We start from the raw sequence: 21269 nt of genomic DNA, 5'->3' as shown, positions 1-21269 counted from the left end.
GTTTAGGAAATTTAGCAGATTTTAAATCATGACCAATGCAATTACCTGTGATTTTCCGCAACATTCCTATTCCAGGATGGCCAAGGCGTGCATGCCAAGTCTTGAATGTGTCAACATTCTGAAAAATCACCTTGTACGTAACATGAGGTACAGGTTTTATGTATGTGTAGTACAATCCAGACGGAAGCGAAAGTATTCTTTCCAGAATGTTAGAGCCATATTCAGAAGGTTTGCTAATGAGAAGAAATTCCTCATTATTTTCTGTATCTGTAGAAATATGTAAACCATATTTCCGAATATCTCGGAAACTCAATAAGGTACGAGTTGAATCGGGATACAATAAAGCATCCTCAATTGTAACTTGTGTACCCATAGGGAGCGTAATAGTGGCTCGTCCAGAACCAACTATTATTGCATCGCGTCCAGCGATTGTCAAAACATTTCCTGTTCTCTTAGTGAGAGTTTGGAAATATTTTGTTTCCCTAAGAATAGAGTTAGTGGTACAACTATCTACTAGGCACAATTCTTCCTCCATCGGATTGACTCCCGCAAATCTAGATAATTAAAGAATTATAAGAACTCAATTAATTATACATAGAATTACATACATAATAATACGATAGAGTATGAAGTGTACACACACTTATAGTCGATGTCTCGAGACTTATTACAATACATATGTCCCATACACACACAGGGACAATAGAGAGCTGATTTCTTATGGATCCTAGTTGAGGTCTCCAAAGACGTCATCCAAACTATAGTCGACGATGACGTTGTCTATGTCCATAGGCTCAGTGTAGGTCAGGAGTGGAAGGTTGAAAGTGCATGGTTCCTTTTGACTCATGCTTGGACTTCCAATATCAGCCTTCAAGTTGGATGGAGTGGCGAAGTGAGCTTCGTATTCCTGTCCTTCTGCAGCCTTGCCTTTGAGAGCTTGCTGGTACAGAGCCACTAAGTGGCGAGGAGTGCGACACTTGTTGGTGGGATGGTTGTAGCATCCACACTTCTTACACTTCTCATCCTTGGAAGTAGTAGTGTCTTTCCTCGGAGCCTTTGTGTTTTTCTTACCCTTACGCTTGTTGCGTCTGCGCTTCTTTGAATTATCAGAAAATTTGGAATGGTTTTTGAAGCCATTCACTTTCTTCTCATCTTTCATAGCATGATGTATTTCAGGCATAGGGGCAGCCCCAACACGACGTTGCTTATGATTTTTCATCGTAAGCTCATCGTGCTTTTCTACCTGAAGCAGATCATGTATGAGTTCAGAGTAAGTCTGATAATTGCGAGCACGGTATTGATGTTGCAAGACCTTATCAGATGGGAGCATAGTTTGGAGTGTCTTTTCAATCTTATCCGCATCTGAAGGTTCCTTGCCACAAAAACGCAAACGAGCACAGATTTTATGAATAGCATGGTTGTAATCACCTATGGACTTGTAGTCCTGGAGACGAATATGAGTCCAGTCATGATTCGCCTCAGGTAAGATTACAGCCTTCTGTTGCTCGTACCTGTCTTTAAGGGATAACCATAGTACATTTGTCTCTTCTTCCATCACGTATTCTGCTTTCAGATCAGGATGGAGGTGATGCCTGAGAATGTACAATGCGTTGTACTTGTAGGCATCATGCAGTGGCTCAGTCCTCTCTGCAGGAGGTAGCAATGCACTCAGAATGTTCTTTGAGGCAAGGCTGATCTTGATATCCAGCGCCCAAGTAGGATAGTTATGTCCATCGAGAGCGAGTTCTTCAAACTCTTTGGCCATTGATCCTACACAAGCAACCAGAGATTTTCTGTTTAGGAAATCATCATGGGTGTGTTGTAGTATGTGTAGTAGCACAACATATTGTATGCTTGCTCGTATTGAGTTGTAAGAAATAACCCAATTGAGATGAATAATATGCCATTTTGCATGAAATAACGATAATTTAAGATCTCAATTGCAAATAATGCAAGAGGTCAAAAATCGTTATGGCAAGGTTAATGATGCAGCTTATATAGTATTCAAAAAAATTAAGAACACATGGTAACTTAATTTTATGAATAATGTGGCATCAATTGTGTAAGGACTAAATAAATTTATATTCTTGCTCGTATTAAATCACTTGGATTTAATTAAGATGAATTAAATTTGTGAATATACATTTGAAGGAATGCAAAGAAACATATGTCAATATATGGAATATTGTAGAAAATATTCATTGACATATTTTCCAAGTTATAGAACATTGGAAAATTCCTAACACAATATGCTACTTGAAAAGTCATAAGCTGAGGGTTAAAATTAACATTTAAATCCATAAACATCATCAACTCTAATTGCTGGAAATTAGAAAAATTAAATAACAAATGTAGCTAGGTTCTGCTATGCAGCCCATGCGCGAATGTCGGCCCAGCACGCGCGGCGGCCCAACGCCTCGTAGCGTACGGCGGGCGGGCGGCCTGACCGGCGCGCGCGGCCCATAGGCGCGCGCGTTCCACCGGCGCGCGCGGCCAGCGCGGCGAGCGCGGTGAGCGGCGGCCCGCAGGCGCACGCGGCCAGCGCGGCCCAGCGCGGCTAGCGGCGGCCCGCAGGTGCACGCGGCCAGCGCGACGAGCGCGGCGAGCGGCGGCCTGCAGGCGCGCGCGGCCAGCGCAGGCTAGCGCGGCCAGCGGCGGTGGCCCATGCGGTGAAACCCGCCGTATAAGAGCCGAGCAGTTAGGGTTGGGAACCCTAACCGCCCACTCCATCCACCACCAGCCGCCGCACCAGTTGCGGCGTGTGCTGCCGCGCCGCCGGGCATTCGCCGCCGCGCCGGCCGGGGGCCGCGCCGCCCAGGGGTGGCGCGTTGCGCCGCCGCGCCGCGCGGGGCCGTGCCGCGCAGGGCCGCGCCATGCAGGGCCGCGCAGGGGGCCGCGTGCAGCGCCGTCACGCCGTGCGGGGCCGCGCCGCCCGGGGGCCGTTCCGCCCGGGGGGGTCAGAGGCGGCGGCGAGGGGGTGAGCGCGAGCGCTCGCGACCGGCATCCACCTTGGGTGGGTGTGCTGTCTTGGCCCACGAGCCCGTCTGGCGAGGACGGGGGGAAAGATGGTGTGCCAAGCGGCGGACCATGCGGTTGCCGCTTGGGCTGAGCAAAGGCGGCGGAGATGCGGTGCCTGAGGGCCCGGCTTCGTCTGAAGGGCGCGTCGAGGGTGGCTGCGGGTCCGCGTCGCCGGTGGTGGCCAATCCGGTAGTAGGTGGCGGCGGTTCCGATGGAGGAGCCGCGGTCCGGCCCGGGCACGGCCCCCATCTATGGAGGGGACAGTAGCGGAGTGTGCGGAGCGGTTGCGGCGTCTCCGAAGCCCGCAACCGCTCGGCCACCCGCTCAGGCGATGGTGAAGGCGGGCAAGTCCACCCATCCCCACGGGTCGGCGGAGGCCGGTGCTGTGGCGCCGGCGCAGGTGGTGTAGGGCCTGGGTCCGCCACCGCCTGTGGAGAAGCCGCCGGTGGTGCGGCGCTAGGGCCCGCACCCGGGTCACCGCCTGTCCGCCGGAGTTGCTCTGGGTCAAGGGTGACCCGAGCATCACTTCGTCGAAGCCTGTGGGCAAGACGACGACGGCGGGCAGTGCGAGCGCGTAGCAGGCGGCGGCCGGGGTTTTCAACACCACGCCGGTGATGATGGCCGCCGTTCATGAAGCGAAGGATGAATGTGAGAAGAATAAGGGAGAGTTCTCTGTACATCATGACTTACTGATGAAACTCTCTTCTTTTCTTGTGGCTCCGTGGAGAACAAGTGCTGATAACGTGTTTAGAACTAAAATTACAGTAGTAATTGTGAGGCAAGAAGAAGAATCTTTATTCATTGATCACTGTTATTTATACATGTATGAAGGGGTGGAGGGATGGAGGAGATGTCTGTTCAATGAAGATCGTGACCATTGATTAGGCAACCGCCGTAATCAACGTCTGTGATTCTCTCCTATTCTACTCCTAATGATCAACTGATCATAGCCTACAAGGTGCATAAAGAGCACCTTCAGAGGAATAGCAGGAGGGGGGTGTCAGTCGTCATCAAGCGGTTCGACGCTTGAGAATGGACACTGGAAAGGTTTGTGGAAGCTAAACTGCCCGGGGAAGATTAAGCATTTCTTCTGGAGATTTGCTCATGATTTGTTAGCCTTGCGAATGAACTTGGAGCGCAGGGGAATGGAGATGGATACACGGTGTGTGCTCTGCAACCGGCTGGGAGAAGAAGGGGGTTCGACCCGTTTGGTAAGCACTGGTACTGGAAACTGTGCGTGAGGTGCTAAGCAAAACATCGTCAGCGAAGGACGCTGTCAGAAAGATCCTCGAATTGGGAGAAATACTAAAGTGCAAGTGGTTACTCTGCTCTGGAATTGGTGGCTTGAGAGGAATCGCGTGAGAGAAGGAGAGAGGAGAATGGAGCCGGTTCACTTGGCTTGTATTGCCAGGAAAACCTCTGATGAATTTCTGGCAATAGGAAGCCAGCGGCCTGTTTCAGCAGCAAGAAGAATGAGACGATGGGTGAGGCCAACTGAAGATGTTCTGAAAATAAACAGTGATGGGGCATACAGGAGTGAGACCTCGACTGGTGGCTGGGGTTTCGTGATTCGAGATTGTGATGGGCAAGTGATCAAGGCTGGGGCTGGCCAGTGTCCACATTTGCTGGAAGCCTTACATGCTGAACTGCTAGCTTGTTTGGCTGGTGTCCGGGCGGCAGGGGAGTTGGGGATGAGCAAGGTGATAATCGAGACTGATTCTATGCTGGCTCGATTGGCTCTGGAGTCGAACTCGTTTGCGCTGGCGCTGACAGGAGGAGTTGTTTATGAAATAAAAAGTCTGATGAACTTGTTCTTTACTTCAGTGGTAGTGTCTTTTTGCCCTAGAGAATGTAATAAAGTTGCGCACGCTGTGGCGGCTCTTGGATGTAAGTGTCCTCAAGATATAGTGCTGTCTTGGGATGGTGTGCCGTTTGGCGCCGAGGAATCACTGCGTCTCTAGTTTAATGGAATGCAAATTCCTTCAAAAAAAAAAGAAATTTTTAGGGAGGTTGGAGTGAACAAAAAACTAGTGAGGTGCTACTTTCAGTTTGGCAAAATCCCCATTTAAAGTTGTTGGCTGCTATATCCACTCTATTCCATGGGAGGAAAAGGATGGATCTTTGCAATTGGTATGGAAATGGAACTGACGTTTGGGGTGGTCTGACTAGGTAAGACACACTGTGCGTTTTTCAGTCCTGCTCCTGAGATTTTGATGGCCCAAGGCGAAACTAGAATAAGAGGCCCAATAACAATAATATTAATTAATAATAGTAGTACTTTTGTTTCATCTTTTTTCTGTTTGCACGCTCTGACACGTACTTTCTAGTCGACATGGAAGCTCTGAAAATTTTGAAAATACAATTAGTAATTTACTAAACATAATGACATACAAGATCAACTTCATAAAACTGGTAAATAACCAAGTTGTAAAAACCGCCTGTCTTAAATGAATGCCCCTGATGGAGATATGGATAATGGATTCTTAAGTCTAAACTCTGAAGATTGTACAGATGGCAAATAACGTGTAGGCCTACCGCTGCGCTAGTTCTTTGAACCTGGCTTGCAAACTACAGCTTGCTAGTTGCTACAGCCAATACTACCATACCTGCAGTCTGTACGTGGGGAGGGGCCCCTGGTTTTGGGGGTCCGGGGCGGCTGCACAGCTTCGACCACCCCAAGCCCCCCCCCCCCCCAACTTCCATTTAAGTCTTGGATCCACCATTGCTCCGTGGAGCAGGTCAGCCTCGGCCTCGGCGAGCTGCTCCTTCCTCTTGGATCTTGCAGCATCTCTAGAGAAGCTCGCGCAGTAAGCAGCGTGGCGCGGTGAGGCGGAGGGGAACGCGTAGGTGAGAGGACATCGGCGGAAGCTCGCATGGGGCACATGGAGGCACCAAGCTAACAGTCGACCAGAGGTCGCCGGTGGCGGCTCCGGCGCCACCTAAAACAATTTGCTAAAAAAACCGGATTGGATCGCGATTAGTAGTCGCGTATCTGATCTAAAGGTTCTTTTGGAAAATGGTGGATAAAATATTTACCTAATACCCCTAATTTGGATCGAGATTATTGATCGCGATCCAATCTATGGATCTTTTGTAAAGGCAGAATAGCCAAATACATCCCTAAAGTTTGCAACAAGGGTTAGTTTAGACCTAAACTATTAAATAGACTACTTAAATCCCTCAATTTTTTCTTTTGGATCAAATTGGTCCCTAAGCTGACTTGGCATGCTATGTGGTGCTGCCATGTCATCAGTGGGTACCCTTTGAATGAGTTAGCAAGGTAGAATGGTCAATTTTATCACTTTAATTTACCATTCCTATTACAGTAGTTATGTACTAGATTTTATTATTAATAATTGGACAGAAGTTTTGCGGTGACTCATTAAAACAAGTTTCTTGTAAACTATCAAACCTACATCAAGTATTATTTATAATAGGACGAAACAAGGCGTAAATGATATAATAATAATATGCTGACTCATCCAAAAATAACCAAAGCTGACATGGCATGAAACACGTGGCATGCCACATCAGCCCAAGGGCCATTTTGATCCAACATGAAAAGTTGAAGGATTAGGATGGACTATTTAATACTTCAGGGACCAAATCGACCCATAGACCAAAGTTGAGGGACGTATTTGGCTAATTAGCTTTGTGTAAATATCAGATTAAATATTTGCAAAATACCCTCTGATTTGGATCGCGATCCGATTTAGGGATTTTTTTTAAAAAAGTTTCGGATCTAATATTTGCAAAAAAATCCTAAACTCCAACGGCTCGACTCCCGGTCGCCGCCGCAGAGCCGCTGTCCTCCATTTTCATTCCGTCTAGAGGCGAGAGCATCTCCGTCCGTGACTAGGGGCGTCGCTTCGCCATCCTCCCGTTCCTGCAGCAGAAGGCACGGGTCCTGGCGAGCTCCTCCTCCATCTGGGACAGGTACGTGTGGGCCATGGCGTGATGGCGAGCTACTCCTCCCTCTCGACCAGGGGTGAAGCTATGTAGTGAGTTGTGGGTGCGGCTGCACCTATAAAAAATTTATGATCCCTTATCACTTCCAGATGTTCACCAAACGCCGCACCCCCTTTATTTTTCTGTAGCTCCACCCCTACTCTCGACCATGGCAACTAGGGCAGGCGGGGCCTCGTCAGAGCGAGCAGGGAGGTCGCCGGCGCGTGCGCGTGAGGCGCGCATTGCGATGGGGGACCTCACACACAGCTCGAGGTGAAGCCAGCCGTCGGCGGCGCGGAGCTCGCCGACGCTCCGCTTCACGGCTGCGTGCGTAGACCGATCGCGCACCCGGAACAGCGAGATGCTGAGCACGTGAAGAGTCATCTTATGATGCACAGCTTTAGGACCAAATTTGTGTGCCATGGCAAATTTCGTTGCTGGGCGCAGAAGCAGTTCAGGTTAAATAAGGTTAAACTCTAGAGCTTAATCTTTAGAACCGTGCAGCGTCAGCCTAATTGGCCTTAACCTGCATCGTAACCAATAATGTTACATCCACATCCGATACAACCGTAAGAGAAATGGGATGCGAGCACGCAACATGGAGGCGACAATCATCTGATCTTGTTAAACATACTAGGTATCACACATCATAACAAAAGAACGCATTGCTGCTTCAGACAGCCAACAATTACTCAACTCAAGTACGAAGGCTTCCACACATATGGCATATATAGGACCAAAATAATAAATAGCAAACAGCAAAGAAACTTTTGGGGCAACCAATTCATCAGATATATAGGATAGGAAAAACTCTGGTTCACCAGTAAACCCCAACCAATAGCAACCTACAGCTGAATTACTACCATATCAAGGCAGCAACAGTCTTTCCGGTGATTTGCAAAATAAAACAAGGTTAAAGTCCAAACATCATGACTCTTGGTTTTCCTGACCAAAAGACACAACTCTGATGACTGCAGAAGCCTAGTCGAAGAGGCTGAAGCCCATGTCCTGCGAATGCATATTCAAAATGATTAAGCCTTTGGATTTTGGATTAATATAAAATACCGAGAGGATAAAAATGAATGGCATAGCAACATGAAATTCAAGTGTCTTGGCATATGATCATTGAAAATTGTACTTAGCCTCTCTCTACTTTTATTACTAAAGCAAGCAATGATTCCTTGGTCGGAATCCGGATGACCGTATGTTGGGTTCAAAACCATTTAGAATTAGCGCTCGGCGAGTAAGAAAATGATTGAAGTTAGCCTATTTAATATAATTCAAAAACAGAGTACCACAGGATCTTCATAGAAAATGCTACAAAACAACTGGGAATCAAAGGAGTAGCAGCAGTGATCTTACATCATCACTTTCTTCCTTCTCCTCCACCTTCTCTTCCTTCTTCGCCTCAGCTGCAGGAGCAGCTCCACCAGCAGCTGGGGCAGCTGCCGCGACAGCCACACCACCACCGCCGCATGGGACGGAAGCAAACTTCTCCCTGCCTGCAGCAATGAGCTCGGTAATGTCCTTGCCACTCAGTTGGGACAGCAGGAGCTCCATCTTTTCATTGTCAATTTCACAGCCAACTGCAACAGATACAAGTAGAAATGATAGGGTTAGATGCTTCTGCTGCATATATGAATTATATGCAACAAGCACATCTAAAACACTAAACCAGATAAGACAGGATCATCAGCAATTCAAAATCATACATACTTTGCTTAAACTTGTTAACTGGAAGGTATCAAAAATCCATTGAACACAATTCCAACATTGAGAGCAGGCCAGGCTACTCGATTGGCAAAACTGAAAACTTTATTATAAAGGCTAGCAAAAATTTTAACAAACCTATTGGACAGAATTTTTTATAAATCCAAGGAGGCATTTTTTTCCATAAAACCAAGCATAGCTAGCTAAAAGATCCACTGGATCAGTTTCACTCCTTGAAATGGCAGTCAATAAGTCAGATTACCTGACTCCAGAATGGCCGACAAATCCTCCGCGGAGGGGCTGGGGTTGCCAGCGAGGACAGCAAGCAGATAGGCAGCAACAAACTTCATCCTGCTCAAACCATAAACAGTCATGACAGTTAGGTCCCAATTTTTAGTCATTTAGTTTGAGCAAATGAAGTGATAACAGAAGCAGAATCAGATCAACAGAGCCATGAATCTGTCAGACAGCTTAATAAAAAAACACAAGCACAAATGCAGCACAAGAAAAATATCAAAACGCAAGACGAAGGCCAGTCCTTAATACACTAACTGAAACACCTAAACTAGTATGCCTGCTGCAAAACACTAGTCAACGCTTACTCTGAAGATCCAGAACAAATATTAACCAAGGTTACCTCGCCTAGGCACACGTACAAAATGGTCCAGGCGAATATATCCATCCCCAACTTCAGAACACAGCGCACAGAAATAGCATGACCGGTGATTTTCACCGGAACATCTAATACACGACGCAGCGGCATCAGCAAACTACGCGCTTGGCACCTGGCCCATCAAGGCAGCAACGAGAACTACAGTCCTTCCCTAGAAGTAGCAGCCGGACCATTCTACTACCGTTCAGAAGCTACGAGGCGGGAAGAGATGTAGCGGAGGAGGATCGGCTCGTTTACCTGGATCGATGCGGGAGGGAGAGCGAGCCCGAGGAGGGAGGAGATGAACGGCGGAGGCTAGGGTTTCTGCGCGGCGGCGGCGGGGCGTGAGCGGTGCTGCCGATTTATACAGCACATGCCCCAAATGAGCCACGATCTGCACCGTCGATTTGATCTGGCAACCGACGGTTCGCGATGGGCTCCTTCTAAATCATGGGCCTCTCCCCTGCTGTGCGCGTGGCGGCCCCTCTGGATGAAGATTGGATATGGGCCCATGATGCAGAAAACCCACTACTAGCGCGTGATTGGGCCACACTGGGTGTAGTTGGGCAGGCCTAAAATGAGCCCTATGCATGCAGCTGAGCTTCGATCGTCCCGCCGCTCAGTGACTAGACAACACTAAGTAATTTTTGTTTGTGTATCAATCAAATTTTTCAGCCTATAAGTTCATGCCACGTAGGTGTTATTTGGATTTCAGATGCTTAAAATAAATCTTGTAATATCAAATATTTCGATACCAGTTAGAAAGACTAAACATAAACTAATTGTAAAACTAACTGCATACTTATTCACGAGACAAATCTATAAAGCCTACTTAATTCATAATTAGCACATGTTTACTGTAGCATCGTATGGCTAATCATAGACTAATTAGGCTTAATGATAGATTCATCTAAAAAAATCTAGGAGTTATGGAATTTATTTTGTTATTAATCTATATTTAATACTCCTAATTAGCATTTAAATATTTGATGCGATGGAGCTTATAACAAACCCTGTAGTAATTAAACCTAGCCGTAGTAACGTTGGGAAGAAAATCCGAGTGAGCAGCAAACAAAATCCAGTCGATTTTATACATACATGTAGAGACTAAAGTTCGGTTGAAAACAAATCACCGTCAAACAGAAAAACAGCTGTCAATACAAAAGAACAAATACAGAACCTACTGATGGAGTTGTGGTTGCCTAGTTGGACATGATGCACAGCACTGTAGTGCTTGTTACGGCCAACATGCTAAGAGCAACTCCATAATAACCTCCTAAATCAGATCTTCCAAATATTAAATGAAGGTCGTCTCGCATCTAAATTTATTTTAACTCCAGTAATAGCAATTTCTATTCTCCAGAGATCTTCTATAGGGTGGAGGTAAGAATTCGAAGGCCTCTCCAAAATGGAGAGCATAATAGAGGGTCCGATGGACTGTATTTTTCTTATTTAACTATTTAAATTTGAGATAGGATGCTATTTAAAGGATCTGTTGTAGGAGTTACTCTAAGGCTATCTCCAGCGGTATGCTTCAAACCGTTATGTTCTCTATTATAGAGGACACTGTAGCTCCTCTACCGCTCCACCGATGATCTCTATGCCGTCCGGTAAAATGGAGGAGCTGCTCTGCGTCCCGCACAGAGGCGGGCACGACCGGCGTCCTCCATCCCGGTCGCGCGGGAGATGCTGCGGGAGGCGGGAGGTGGGGCGCGGGGCGCGGGTGCGGGAGGGGCGCGCGGGCGGGGGGGGGGAGGGGGCGGAGCAGGGGCGGGCGGAGGCGCGCGGGGGAGCGGCGGGCGAGGCGCGGCGGAGCAGGGGCGGAGGGGCGCGGGCAGAGCAGGGGCGGCGGAGGGGCGGGCGAGGCGCGCGGCGGAGCGGCGGGCGAGGCGCGGGCGGAGCAGGGGCGGAGGGGCGCAGGCGGAGCAGGGGCGGAGGCGCGCGGGAGGAGGGCGGCGGGCGAGGCGCGCGGGAGAAGGGCGGCGGGCGGAGGCGCGCAGGCGGAGGGCGGCGGAGGGGCGGGCGAGGCGTGCGGCGGAGCGGCGGGCGGAGGGGCGGGCGAGGCGCACGGGCGGAGGGCGGCGGAGGAGCGGCGGGCGAGGCGCGCGGGCGGCGGAGGGGCGGGCGGAGCAGGGGCGGCGGGCGGGGCGGGGGGGGGGGGGCGGGCGGAGCAAGGGCGGAGGCGCGGGAGGCGGGGCAGCGGCCAGGCAGGGGCGGCGGGCGGCGCTGCGGGGCGCGAGGCGGGGCGCGGGAAGGGCGGCGGCGCCGCTACGGGGCGTGGCAGGGGCGGCGGCCGGCGGGCCGCGGGAGGGGCGTTGCGGGGCGCGGCAGGCCGGCCGGCGGGGCGGCCGCCGGGCAGGGGCGGCGCGGGGAGGGGAGCAGGGGCCGCGCGGGGAGGGGAAACGGGGCGGCGCGGGGCAGGGGCGGCGCGGGGAGGGGAGCAGGGGCCGCGCGGGGAGGGGAAACGGATGTGGGAAGAAATGATAGAAAATTAATATTGTGGGGTATAGAGGATGGAAATAGAGGATATTGTTGGAGTTAAGTTTGGTATAGAGAATGAAGTTGATATGGAGGATGGATATAGAGGATAGGATTTGGAGGATATCGCTGGAGATAGCCTAAGGCTGTTCTCTCGAGGGCGATGACAAATACGCAGGGAGCCCAGGCCCATAGAAAATTACCCAACAAGATCCAATCCAATAGACAAAACATGATAAACAACTGTGGAAGCAAAATGCATGAATCGACGACAACCAAACAAAAACAATTGAGTAGTTATTAAAAAACCAAAAATTAAAGTGTACCTTGATTTAAAAAAACAATACAAATTCTTCACATATGATTTGATCCGAAGAAATGACACCACGTAGAACAAAAGTATAAAACAAAAGTCAATATAAATTCAAAATAATGGATAATTTTATTCAAGGATCAAAGACAAGATACTGAAATGAGGCATAAGTCGCTCCATTAAACAGATTGCAGAGCCTGCTGCACATGACATTTAGGGGGTGTTTGGATACAGTTTAGTTTGGATCATATTGGATGTTTGGATACCAAATGACTAAATATGAGCTAAAATTGTATAAACGGAGACTAATTCACGAGACGAATTTATTAAATCTAATCAGTCAATCATTAGCACACGTTTACTGTAGCATAACATTGTCAAATTATGAACTAATTAGGCTTAATTGATACATCTCGCGAATTAGTCTCCATTTATACAATTGATTCTATAATTAGTCAATATTTAATACTTTTAATTGATGTCTAAACGTCCGATGCAAGGGGGTTAAAATTTAGTTGTAGGCATCCAAACCGGGCCTCAACTGTGTGCCCAAGTGAAAACAAGAGTACAGGCACGGAGATGCTCTTGAATGTTGCCAAGGCTTTTTAGATCCTGTTTGGTTTCTCAGAACTAAATTTTAGTCCCATCAAATGTCTAAACTCATATTTATTAATTAAATATCCAATATAATCCAAACTAAAAATTAACCTCCGGATCAAAACACTTCTTACTGATCTGTGAGCAGTTGCCTGCAGGCTGCAGTTATTGGAATTTCATGGATGTGTATGGGCAGCACAGCCCAGCAGTGCGTGCGGCCACCTGGGGCAGGCAGTAGTGCCAGGGCGAACCAGCAGGCTTGCAAGCGCCACAATAATTTTCCATGCTTCCATAGCCCATAAGCACTGCGACGCCCACTGCCCACGTGAATATCTGATGGATCGGACCGGGCTGAAAAAATCGGCGGAGAAACAGAATCAACGGACGGCGCCGCGTGAAAAAAAAAGTAACGCTAGACACTCGTGGGAGTACGAGATGTCTATTCACGGCACCTACGACTAGCTGCTGTATCATTATATATTATATATGTCCGCTGGAGAATGCCTAGTCGCACGTGCTATGATTAGATATCCCCTGCTATGGATGCACGCCAACATCTCTCTCCTCTCCTCCACCTCCACCTCTCTCTTCCCTCACCTGTGAGCTCCACCATCGTCCTTACCCACCTTCCTCAGTCCCCGAGCCGGATCAATTAGGATCGTGCCGCCGCCACCATCCGCGCCCACGGGATCCTGCTCCTACCATGCTGCGGCACCGCGCCCTTGCCCTATCGCGCCAACCCGCCGAACCATACCTACCACCCCCCGACGACCACCCGCCCATCGTCATCTTCTCCTTCCTCTTCATCCCACCTAAATTGATCGCCCCGCCATGCGGTTCCTGCAGCCCTCCTCGACGATGCGAGGAGCAGCGGGCGGATCGCCACCGCGTGCGCGTCCGGCCGGCCGGGATGCGCCGGGAGGGAGAGAAGCTAGACTGCACCGTCAGGGCCGACGGCGTCGGCATCGGAGTGCTGCCGCTAGACCTGCTGGGCCATGTGCTTGACCACCTGCGTGAGCCGCGGGACCGCAAGGCGTGCTGCCTCGTTAACCGCGCCTTCAAACGCGCCGAGGCCGCTCACCACCGCGCGCTACAGGTCCTCCGCCGGGAGCCGCTCCCGCTCCTGCTCCGCGCGTTCCCGGCGCTCGAGCGGCTCGATGACACCTTGCTCTCCGCGACCGTCGCCGGCGTAGGAGGGGGCCTCGCGGGGCACCGCCAAATCCGCCACCTCCGGTGAGCCACTCTTCAATTCCTCGCGGCTACGGCTTCCCTGCGTCTTCCTTGACCGATTTGAGCCCTCAACCCTCCATTTCGCCGCCTTGCAGGCCCTCCCCGACGATGAGCTTCGCCCACCGCCATCATCGTCCGTGGAACATCCTTGTCGCCGAGTCTCCCCACACCCGCGATCCCCCTAGTGAGCCTCGCCGCATCCCTAGGCAGCCCCTGCCGTTCCGCCGCCCCTGCGCACCGTGCCATGCGCGAGCTGGCCACGCCCCGTGTTGTAGCCGTAGGGCACCGAGCTGAGATGTTGCAAAGATTCTTTTTTGATGTTGCAAGAGATGATTTATGCTGTCACAACGGGTGATCGGTTTTTATTCGATGTTTTCAATTTGTGATTTCTAATGTTGCAACATATAATTTTGGATGTCCCAAAGGTAAGCGTCAATGTTGCAAACATTATTTCTGCATGTTACCATTTTGAGCAGATGTTGCACGAGACATGATGTACATGTTGCGGTGGGAATTTTATATCTTAGAATCAGATGTCATAGTCAATTTTACGTATGATTTCATATGTTGCAAGAGGTGATGTTTGATGTTACATTAGGTAGCATTTGGATGCCGATATTGAAGTCTAGAATTTGGAATTGGTATTGGATGCACCTAATACCTGCTGTTTGGATGCTTTAAGAATTGGCATTGAAAACCTCCCTCAATACCAAACGGTATTAGGCACACTACCGCACTGCCTTCCACGATTCAGACCCTTCCCCCTCCGTATTCAACTGAATCGCTCTCTCCACCTTCGTCTTCTTTGCTGCTCACCCCTCCCCCGGTCGGCATGCCCCACCCCTCCACCAGCGTGTGTGCGCCGTTGTGCCCCTCTGTTGGCGTATCGCACCCCTACGCCGCCCCTCTGCCACCATGTCCACACCGCCCTGCCCCTCCGCCAAAATATGCCCCTTGCGCCGCGGCCTTGCTCCGCCATCGTGCCCTTCTTTCTTCCCTGCGCGCCTCAGCCACCGCACCGCTTCCTCCGCCGCCGCGCTGCTCCCCACGCCGCTCGCCCCGCCACGCGCCCCTCGGCCCCCCCATGCCGCTCCCTCCTCCGCGCGCCCCTCGGCCCCCCACGCCGCTCCCATCCACTATGCTCCCCCACGCCCCGAAGCCACCGCATCGCTCCAGGGGAGCGTTGCTCCCGGTCGGGCCTCGCGCCGCTCCCAGTCGAGCAGGCCGCTCCCGGTCCGCCAGTCGAGCACCGCCCCCTGTCAGGGAGCGCACGGGCCTCAACACTGCGTCAGGCAGCCACTGCATTAGGCAGCCGCGCTACTGCTGCAGCCCCCTCCGCGCGTGTCTCTAGTGGTTCTGTCCATGGTTGCTTGATTGGTTGTTCTTGTTGAATTTCATCTACAATCATTTTGGTATCGAATCAATTTTAATGCATAGGCTAATTTGGTACTGGATCCAATTCAATGCCAAAGCCTCCAATATCGGTATCCAAATAGAGTCTTAGTAAATTTCAATATTGCAACGAAGCATCCGATGGAAAATTTTTCATCGAATATCTGAACGCTAGGAGCGTCGATTGATAAAGCAAAACAATAATCACTCGAGTGATATTTATTAATTACCTACAGAAGCGTCTCCGAGAGATGGACTTGTCTTCAAAGCTTGACCTCGGACAACTATTCCGATGCATCTCTCAATCGACTTGTGCCCGCTGACACGTACGACCATATCAGGTGTACGTTTGTCCAATCAACACGAGAATTATCAACTGTGATCATCAGCAGCTGGTGCCTCCACAACCACCAGGCAGCTTCTAATTAAAAATCTAAATCTGATTACATTTACATGGTAGCATCCTTGCTAGTCACTGGAGTGCCTGTTTTTCCTTTTGTAAGGCCATGTGCCTTTATGGTAGAGGTGGCGATCCATTCTAGATTCAGTTATATCATCTTGATGTAACGTTCCTTGAAATTAATGAAATTCTCTTGTTGAAAAAAAAGTAAGTAGTACTTGTTAAAAATCTTTTTAATCTAGAGCCATAATCCACCTCATGGTATTGTTATAGCACCATTAGCACTAGTCTCTTTTAAGGAAAAGCTGGAGAACAAGTGAACAACCTCCCGTGCTGGGCCGTAAAAAAAATCAGCATATCGATTGGGTCAGGTTCGGATCCACGACCCACACCTATTCATTTGGCAACTTGTCTCGTTTCTTTCTAGCTCCTTACATAAAATTTTAAGCAACCCCAAATATTGCATGAATATAGAGATCCTTGTATCATCTGTCCATCTATTTTTTATTTCTAAATTTTCCGTGCACTTTTCTGGTGTGTTTTTTTCAGGTAGAGTACAGGAGCACTTCAAGGTGCTAGTGGACCTCACCTGAATCGTTCTGAGTCAGAAGTGTTGCATCGTCAATCTGTCCACCATGTTGGTGATTCCAATTAGTAAGTTCATGTGGATGTACCCAGAAACAAAAAAAAAACGACCAGGTGCATAATATCGACTTTTCTCCTTATTTCCAGGTGCTTGAGACTGCAAGGTGTTCTTTGCACTGCAGAAACTTAAGAAAGTGCTTAATTGCTCTTGTTGTATAGTGTATAGTAGCTTAGAGCTTCTTGACTCTCCACTCTATTTTCTTTTATGTAGCTGATGTTATGAGTTTGTTGTTTGGGCTGTTCTCTTGTGTATGCATCCATGTCAATTGTCAAATGGGGTATCTGTATCATCGATGCATCTTTCGTTATACATGGCTCCAGAATACATTTATCATCCAGATCATTGCATATTGATTGAAATATGGTGAATCCTTTTTATGACATCCTGATGATTGTACTTTGACTGCTGGGAATCCTTTGTCTATCAGGACTTGCTTCAGCATTGCAAGCTGGAAAGATTAATGCAGTTCAGGATACTTGCTTCATTGTAACTTATATGCATTTGTTTTATGGATACTTAATGCAGTTCATTGCAATGCGAAACATTCAAACACTTTTAAATTCTTACAATTGTTCAGGTCGTTGCACTTGCTATTGTCACTCCATGATACTAAAATACAGTCATCATTTGCTTAAATGATTATTCACACTCTTCATGAGTTTTATTGTGGTTTATAAACTCTTCAGATATCAGAAAATAATGTTGGTTGACAGGAAAACCGTCTCTTTTTATCCTGTTACATCGTTCAACCCGTTAAATTGATTGTTTCTTGTAGATTGCAGGGTGGCTTTAAAAAATGAACAAAAGTTCTACAAGCTCCTCATTAGCACCAAAAATCAGATATTTCTTTCAACACCCAGTCCGTTCTTAGCCTGAGGTATTGTTTTGTCCTTACCATAACCTAGGAGTTCAAAAGATTTCTGTTACATAATTAGGATCCAACTGCTCTAATACATTTCAAATTTAATGCTTAGTGCTTATTGAGTCTAATGCTTAGGGCTCGCTGAGTAGATTATATAACGCTGACAAATTTAATATTTTTTTCTGTAGCAACATACGGCCACGCACCTAGTCTGAGGTTAAAAATCGATTAGTCAGGTGGAAAGCATGTAAATATACTGAGCGGTTTAGATAGCCAGGCCATGATTGAGCGGTTTAGTTACTGACTTACTGTTACTCCCATCCCATTGATGCCCTCGTGATAACGATCCCACGGTGAGGAAACTGAAAACCAGGCGATGATTAGCCTACTAACCGCTCCCACGCGGGCTCTCGGTTAATCCTAGGCCGCGGTAATTCCTTTTCAGTCCGGCAGAGCGCCCGACGCTAACCATGTTCAAACCGGCCATCCCAACCCCCCAGTCCGAGCGGGTGCTGTTATATCCGCAAATGTATGAATGCTGATATTCTAGAGTATCGAATTCGTGAGGAACGATAATTATACTAGTCGAAACTCTTGTTTATCCAGGGGATATGACGGGAGTGAAGAGGTCCAGATAAGATAAGTAGAGGTGTTCTAACATCGTCTTCTCCTATCAAGAATACTGGACTCTAGCTACTTCGGTGGTTGGAACAGGAATGACTTCAGCAAAGGGTGAGAGGAGAGTCCAACGGCAACCTGCTACTACCCGAACGTGGAGGACTACGAAAGACGGGCAGAGCTATCACCACGTGCCACCTACCACACTGTTCCGTGGAGTAGAACACAACCCAATATAACTAACCAAGTCTAAGCACCACGCCTAAACTGTCGAGTCACTTACTCCTACTTAACACTAAGGTAAAGAGCACACGCAAATACGTAGAACTTGCTACTTACACCGTCAAGGGATCCTGCAACTAAAGAGAAAGTACTAATAACGTAAAGGAGAGAAAGCAATATTACCGATGAAAGATGAGGAAATTACTCAAACCGAAGCTTCATCCTTGGAGGTACAAAGTTGGAGAGGGGCCGATACTCCGGCTCCTCTCTGGACTCTCACCTCACCTCTCTCCCTATTTTCTTAGGATATGTGGGCAGCGCTACGCTTCATCTTGGACTTGCTTCAATTCTCCGTGTCTTGAAATGAAGGAGGAGGCATGTATTTATAGGCTTTGAGGATGGTGCATGGGCGGTTAAGGTAACGGTCAGCCGAAGGAGGGCACTTGGCGTGCAGATGGGAGGCCAGCTGGACTGGGATTGTTGCCATTTGTCATCGCCTTTCCCTGGACGTCTCTGATCACTCCCTGATGGCGCGTTTCCTCCGGTACAAGGCCGGCCAGCATTGACTAGGCCGGTCAGCCTAGCTCTAGCTCACCTCAGTCGTTCGTTCCACCGCCTGATTGAATTGACGTTTGGGATTTTTTCTAGATGGCGGTTTGGAGCCTGAAGTTGTGCATGGTCACTGCATGTGGGCCTATGGATCCAAGGTATAAGCCTTTCGACCGTATTTAAAAATTTTGCTGGTCAGGATCGCTTGGGGGTATGTTTCTCTGCATGCAAGGGAAGATTGGGCCTCATTCGCCATGGTGGGAGGCCGGCCGGCCTGAGATTTCTCCTAAATCAGACCAAATTTGTAGAGTGAGTTTCTGAATTCAAATAGACAACAAAACTTATAGAACTCATTAGTTTAAATAAAATATTATATCTACACTACTTCAAACTCCATAATTATTTGCAATGGTTGGAGGCCAAAACGGCGTATAATGGCTGTTAACAATCACATGAAGATTCCTCCACTAACTATTATATTTAATGGACTGTCTGATGAGTACATCACCTGCCTAGATACAACCACATTAGAAACTTTTGATTCAAAGTTGAAACCATTCTTTATCATAATTGTATTTAATACATTTGATGAATTGATGTTGCGCTATGATGTGTGTTCAGTGTCATTTTTAGAAATACATACATGGGTCAAAAAGAGTATTAAACACAAATAGAAGATATGGAGGATGAAAGAAGTTGATTGGGGACCAATTCAATATTTTTCCAACGTCCTCCACCAGGCCACCATGACACTCTAGCCCAAAGAAAGAAAGAGACTGAATCTAACACATTTTGGAAGGGCTGGATTCGGACTGCAAGAAAGCGTCAACTTCTGATGGCCGCCACGACTTCATCCGGACTCCTTTTTGGGTGTTAAGTACTTGATGGAAATCTTATCAAGTCTAATCTCATATGGATCCGACTCATATCTATATCTGTTCCGAGGCGGCGGCAATCACCGATTTACTATAGAGACCTTTTCTGTCCATAGCGCTGCGTCACCTGATTTTGGCCCGATGGATCTTGTATCAAATGGGGCCCAATAGGGGCGCATCCTAGGGTTGAGGGACGACCTCCACCACATCCTGGTCGTCCCCTACCCTCTCATATACCTCCATAGCCGCCATAAACAGATTGGATTTTATTTTGTTAAAAGTTTAGCCATTGCTACTTGGTTGTAGACGCGTGTGTCGGCTAGACCATTCGTTATACTCGACTCAGAATCCTACCTTTGTGATTTCAGATTGGTTATTATCTCTATATTTGCAATTGAGTTTCTTGTTCTAGTTGTTTTTGTAGTTTTTCGATTGGTTGCAGGACGAGTGCCCTAGTGGCCGGGTATTACGCTCCACAAGATCACTGCAGCCGTTGTAGGTGGTGTCGGTTGCTAAGGTGTAGTGTCCTTGGAAGACTGTAGTCGGACCGTGAACGTCGTCTTCATCCACCAATCGAGTTATCCATCTCCTCTTACTGAAAGATCAGAACAAACTCCGGTAGGTTCACATCACCTTTAGCACAACAGTCCAACGCATGGACTCTTTTCTCGCGCACTTTAACAACTGGAACAAATGTTTGCTTTATACGAAAAAATGATTAAACAAGACGAACAAAAATGTTGCACATTGCGAATATTTGAAAACTAAATATCACGAACAAACGAGTTCACATCACAGAACAATTTAGTCTAAAAATCAAATGAATAATTTATTATCACAAACAAATTAGTATTCAAAATAAATAAGAAATTATTTTTACATGGAGAACAGATGTGTCCACAAGACGAACAAATTATCCTTACACACGAAAAAAAGAAAAAAATAACGAAAATTAGCAAAAAACTAATATACAAAATATTATGAAAACTAAATAAAAACTAAATAAATGAATATAAGAATAGAAAACCAAAATAGAATAAAACGGGTAGTATACAAAAGAAAAGAAAACCGAAAAAAAAGAAAGAGAAAAGAAAGGAATGAAAAAGGGAGAATAAATAAAACAGTTACAAATAAAACTAAAATGGAAATAAAAAAAATTGTATCACCAAAAAGTGGAGAAAGAAAAAAAATAAAAATAGAAGAAATTTAGTATTAACAAAAAAAATAGAAAACCAAATTATTCCTTTTCATGAGGTAAAAAGTAAGCTCACTTTTCATTAGTACCCCCTCTAATTAAAAATACGGGGATTGTTTCATTTATGGATAGTTCCTAAATAACTACTTACTCTACTAATATATAATTCTATTACATGAAACTAGAATTATTAGATTCCTATTCACTTGCTTATGAGATGTAGGATTAACAGAGTAATTGATCAATTACCCTAATGTAATGGAATAGGCACATGTCCACCACCTAGGCTAAAGTCTTCAACTCAGCACAGGCATCTGCACTTTGTTTGGGTAATTATCTTTTTAGCGGTATATATGCTATATGCAAGTGTCTCTTAATAACGACGGTGACTTCATTCATCGTTCTCAAATTAGCCAGCCCGTCCTCTTGAACATGTTCATAGAGATAGTGTGGTCATGTGCGTGTGCGCACGGGATGACCTCCTACGTCTTTCATTACTCTCTTCGTTCTAAACTATAAGTCATTTTAGCTTTTTTTTTACATAGTTGTATATCAAGATACAGC

The 21269-nt window shown here is 47.5% G+C and overlaps 1 protein-coding gene across 1 annotated transcript; it reads right to left on the bottom strand.

The window, feature by feature from the left end:
• Positions 1-7724: 7724 nt before the first annotated feature.
• Positions 7725-9727, bottom strand: LOC112879510 (60S acidic ribosomal protein P2A). The gene is made up of 4 exons (XM_025943776.1): positions 9587-9727; positions 8939-9027; positions 8329-8552; positions 7725-7974 (listed from the first exon to the last, which is right to left on the bottom strand). Exons 2-4 carry the CDS (start codon positions 9024-9026, stop codon positions 7948-7950), a joined length of 339 nt encoding a protein of 112 aa, XP_025799561.1. The 5' UTR covers position 9027; positions 9587-9727; the 3' UTR covers positions 7725-7947.
• Between the last annotated feature and the right edge of the window lie 11542 nt (positions 9728-21269).

The sequence above is a fragment of the Panicum hallii genome, chromosome 2 (genome assembly GCF_002211085.1).
Source record: "Panicum hallii strain FIL2 chromosome 2, PHallii_v3.1, whole genome shotgun sequence".
In the NCBI taxonomy this organism is placed as follows: Eukaryota; Viridiplantae; Streptophyta; class Magnoliopsida; order Poales; family Poaceae; genus Panicum; species Panicum hallii.
Note: the sequence above shows the minus strand (reverse complement) of the source record. Positions and strands in the feature narration are given on the sequence as shown.

Bases quoted from the DNA above. Each gene is read 5' to 3' on its own strand.
- LOC112879510 (XM_025943776.1), bottom strand. From the start codon at position 9,026: ATGAAGTTTGTTGCTGCCTATCTGCTTGCTGTCCTCGCTGGCAACCCC. The intron at 8,553-8,938 runs GTAATCTGACTT...TATCTGTTGCAG, and splicing joins GTCGGCCATTCTGGAGTCAG to TTGGCTGTGAAATTGACAAT. The intron at 7,975-8,328 runs GTAAGATCACTG...ATGCATTCGCAG, and splicing joins AGAAGGAAGAAAGTGATGAT to GACATGGGCTTCAGCCTCTT.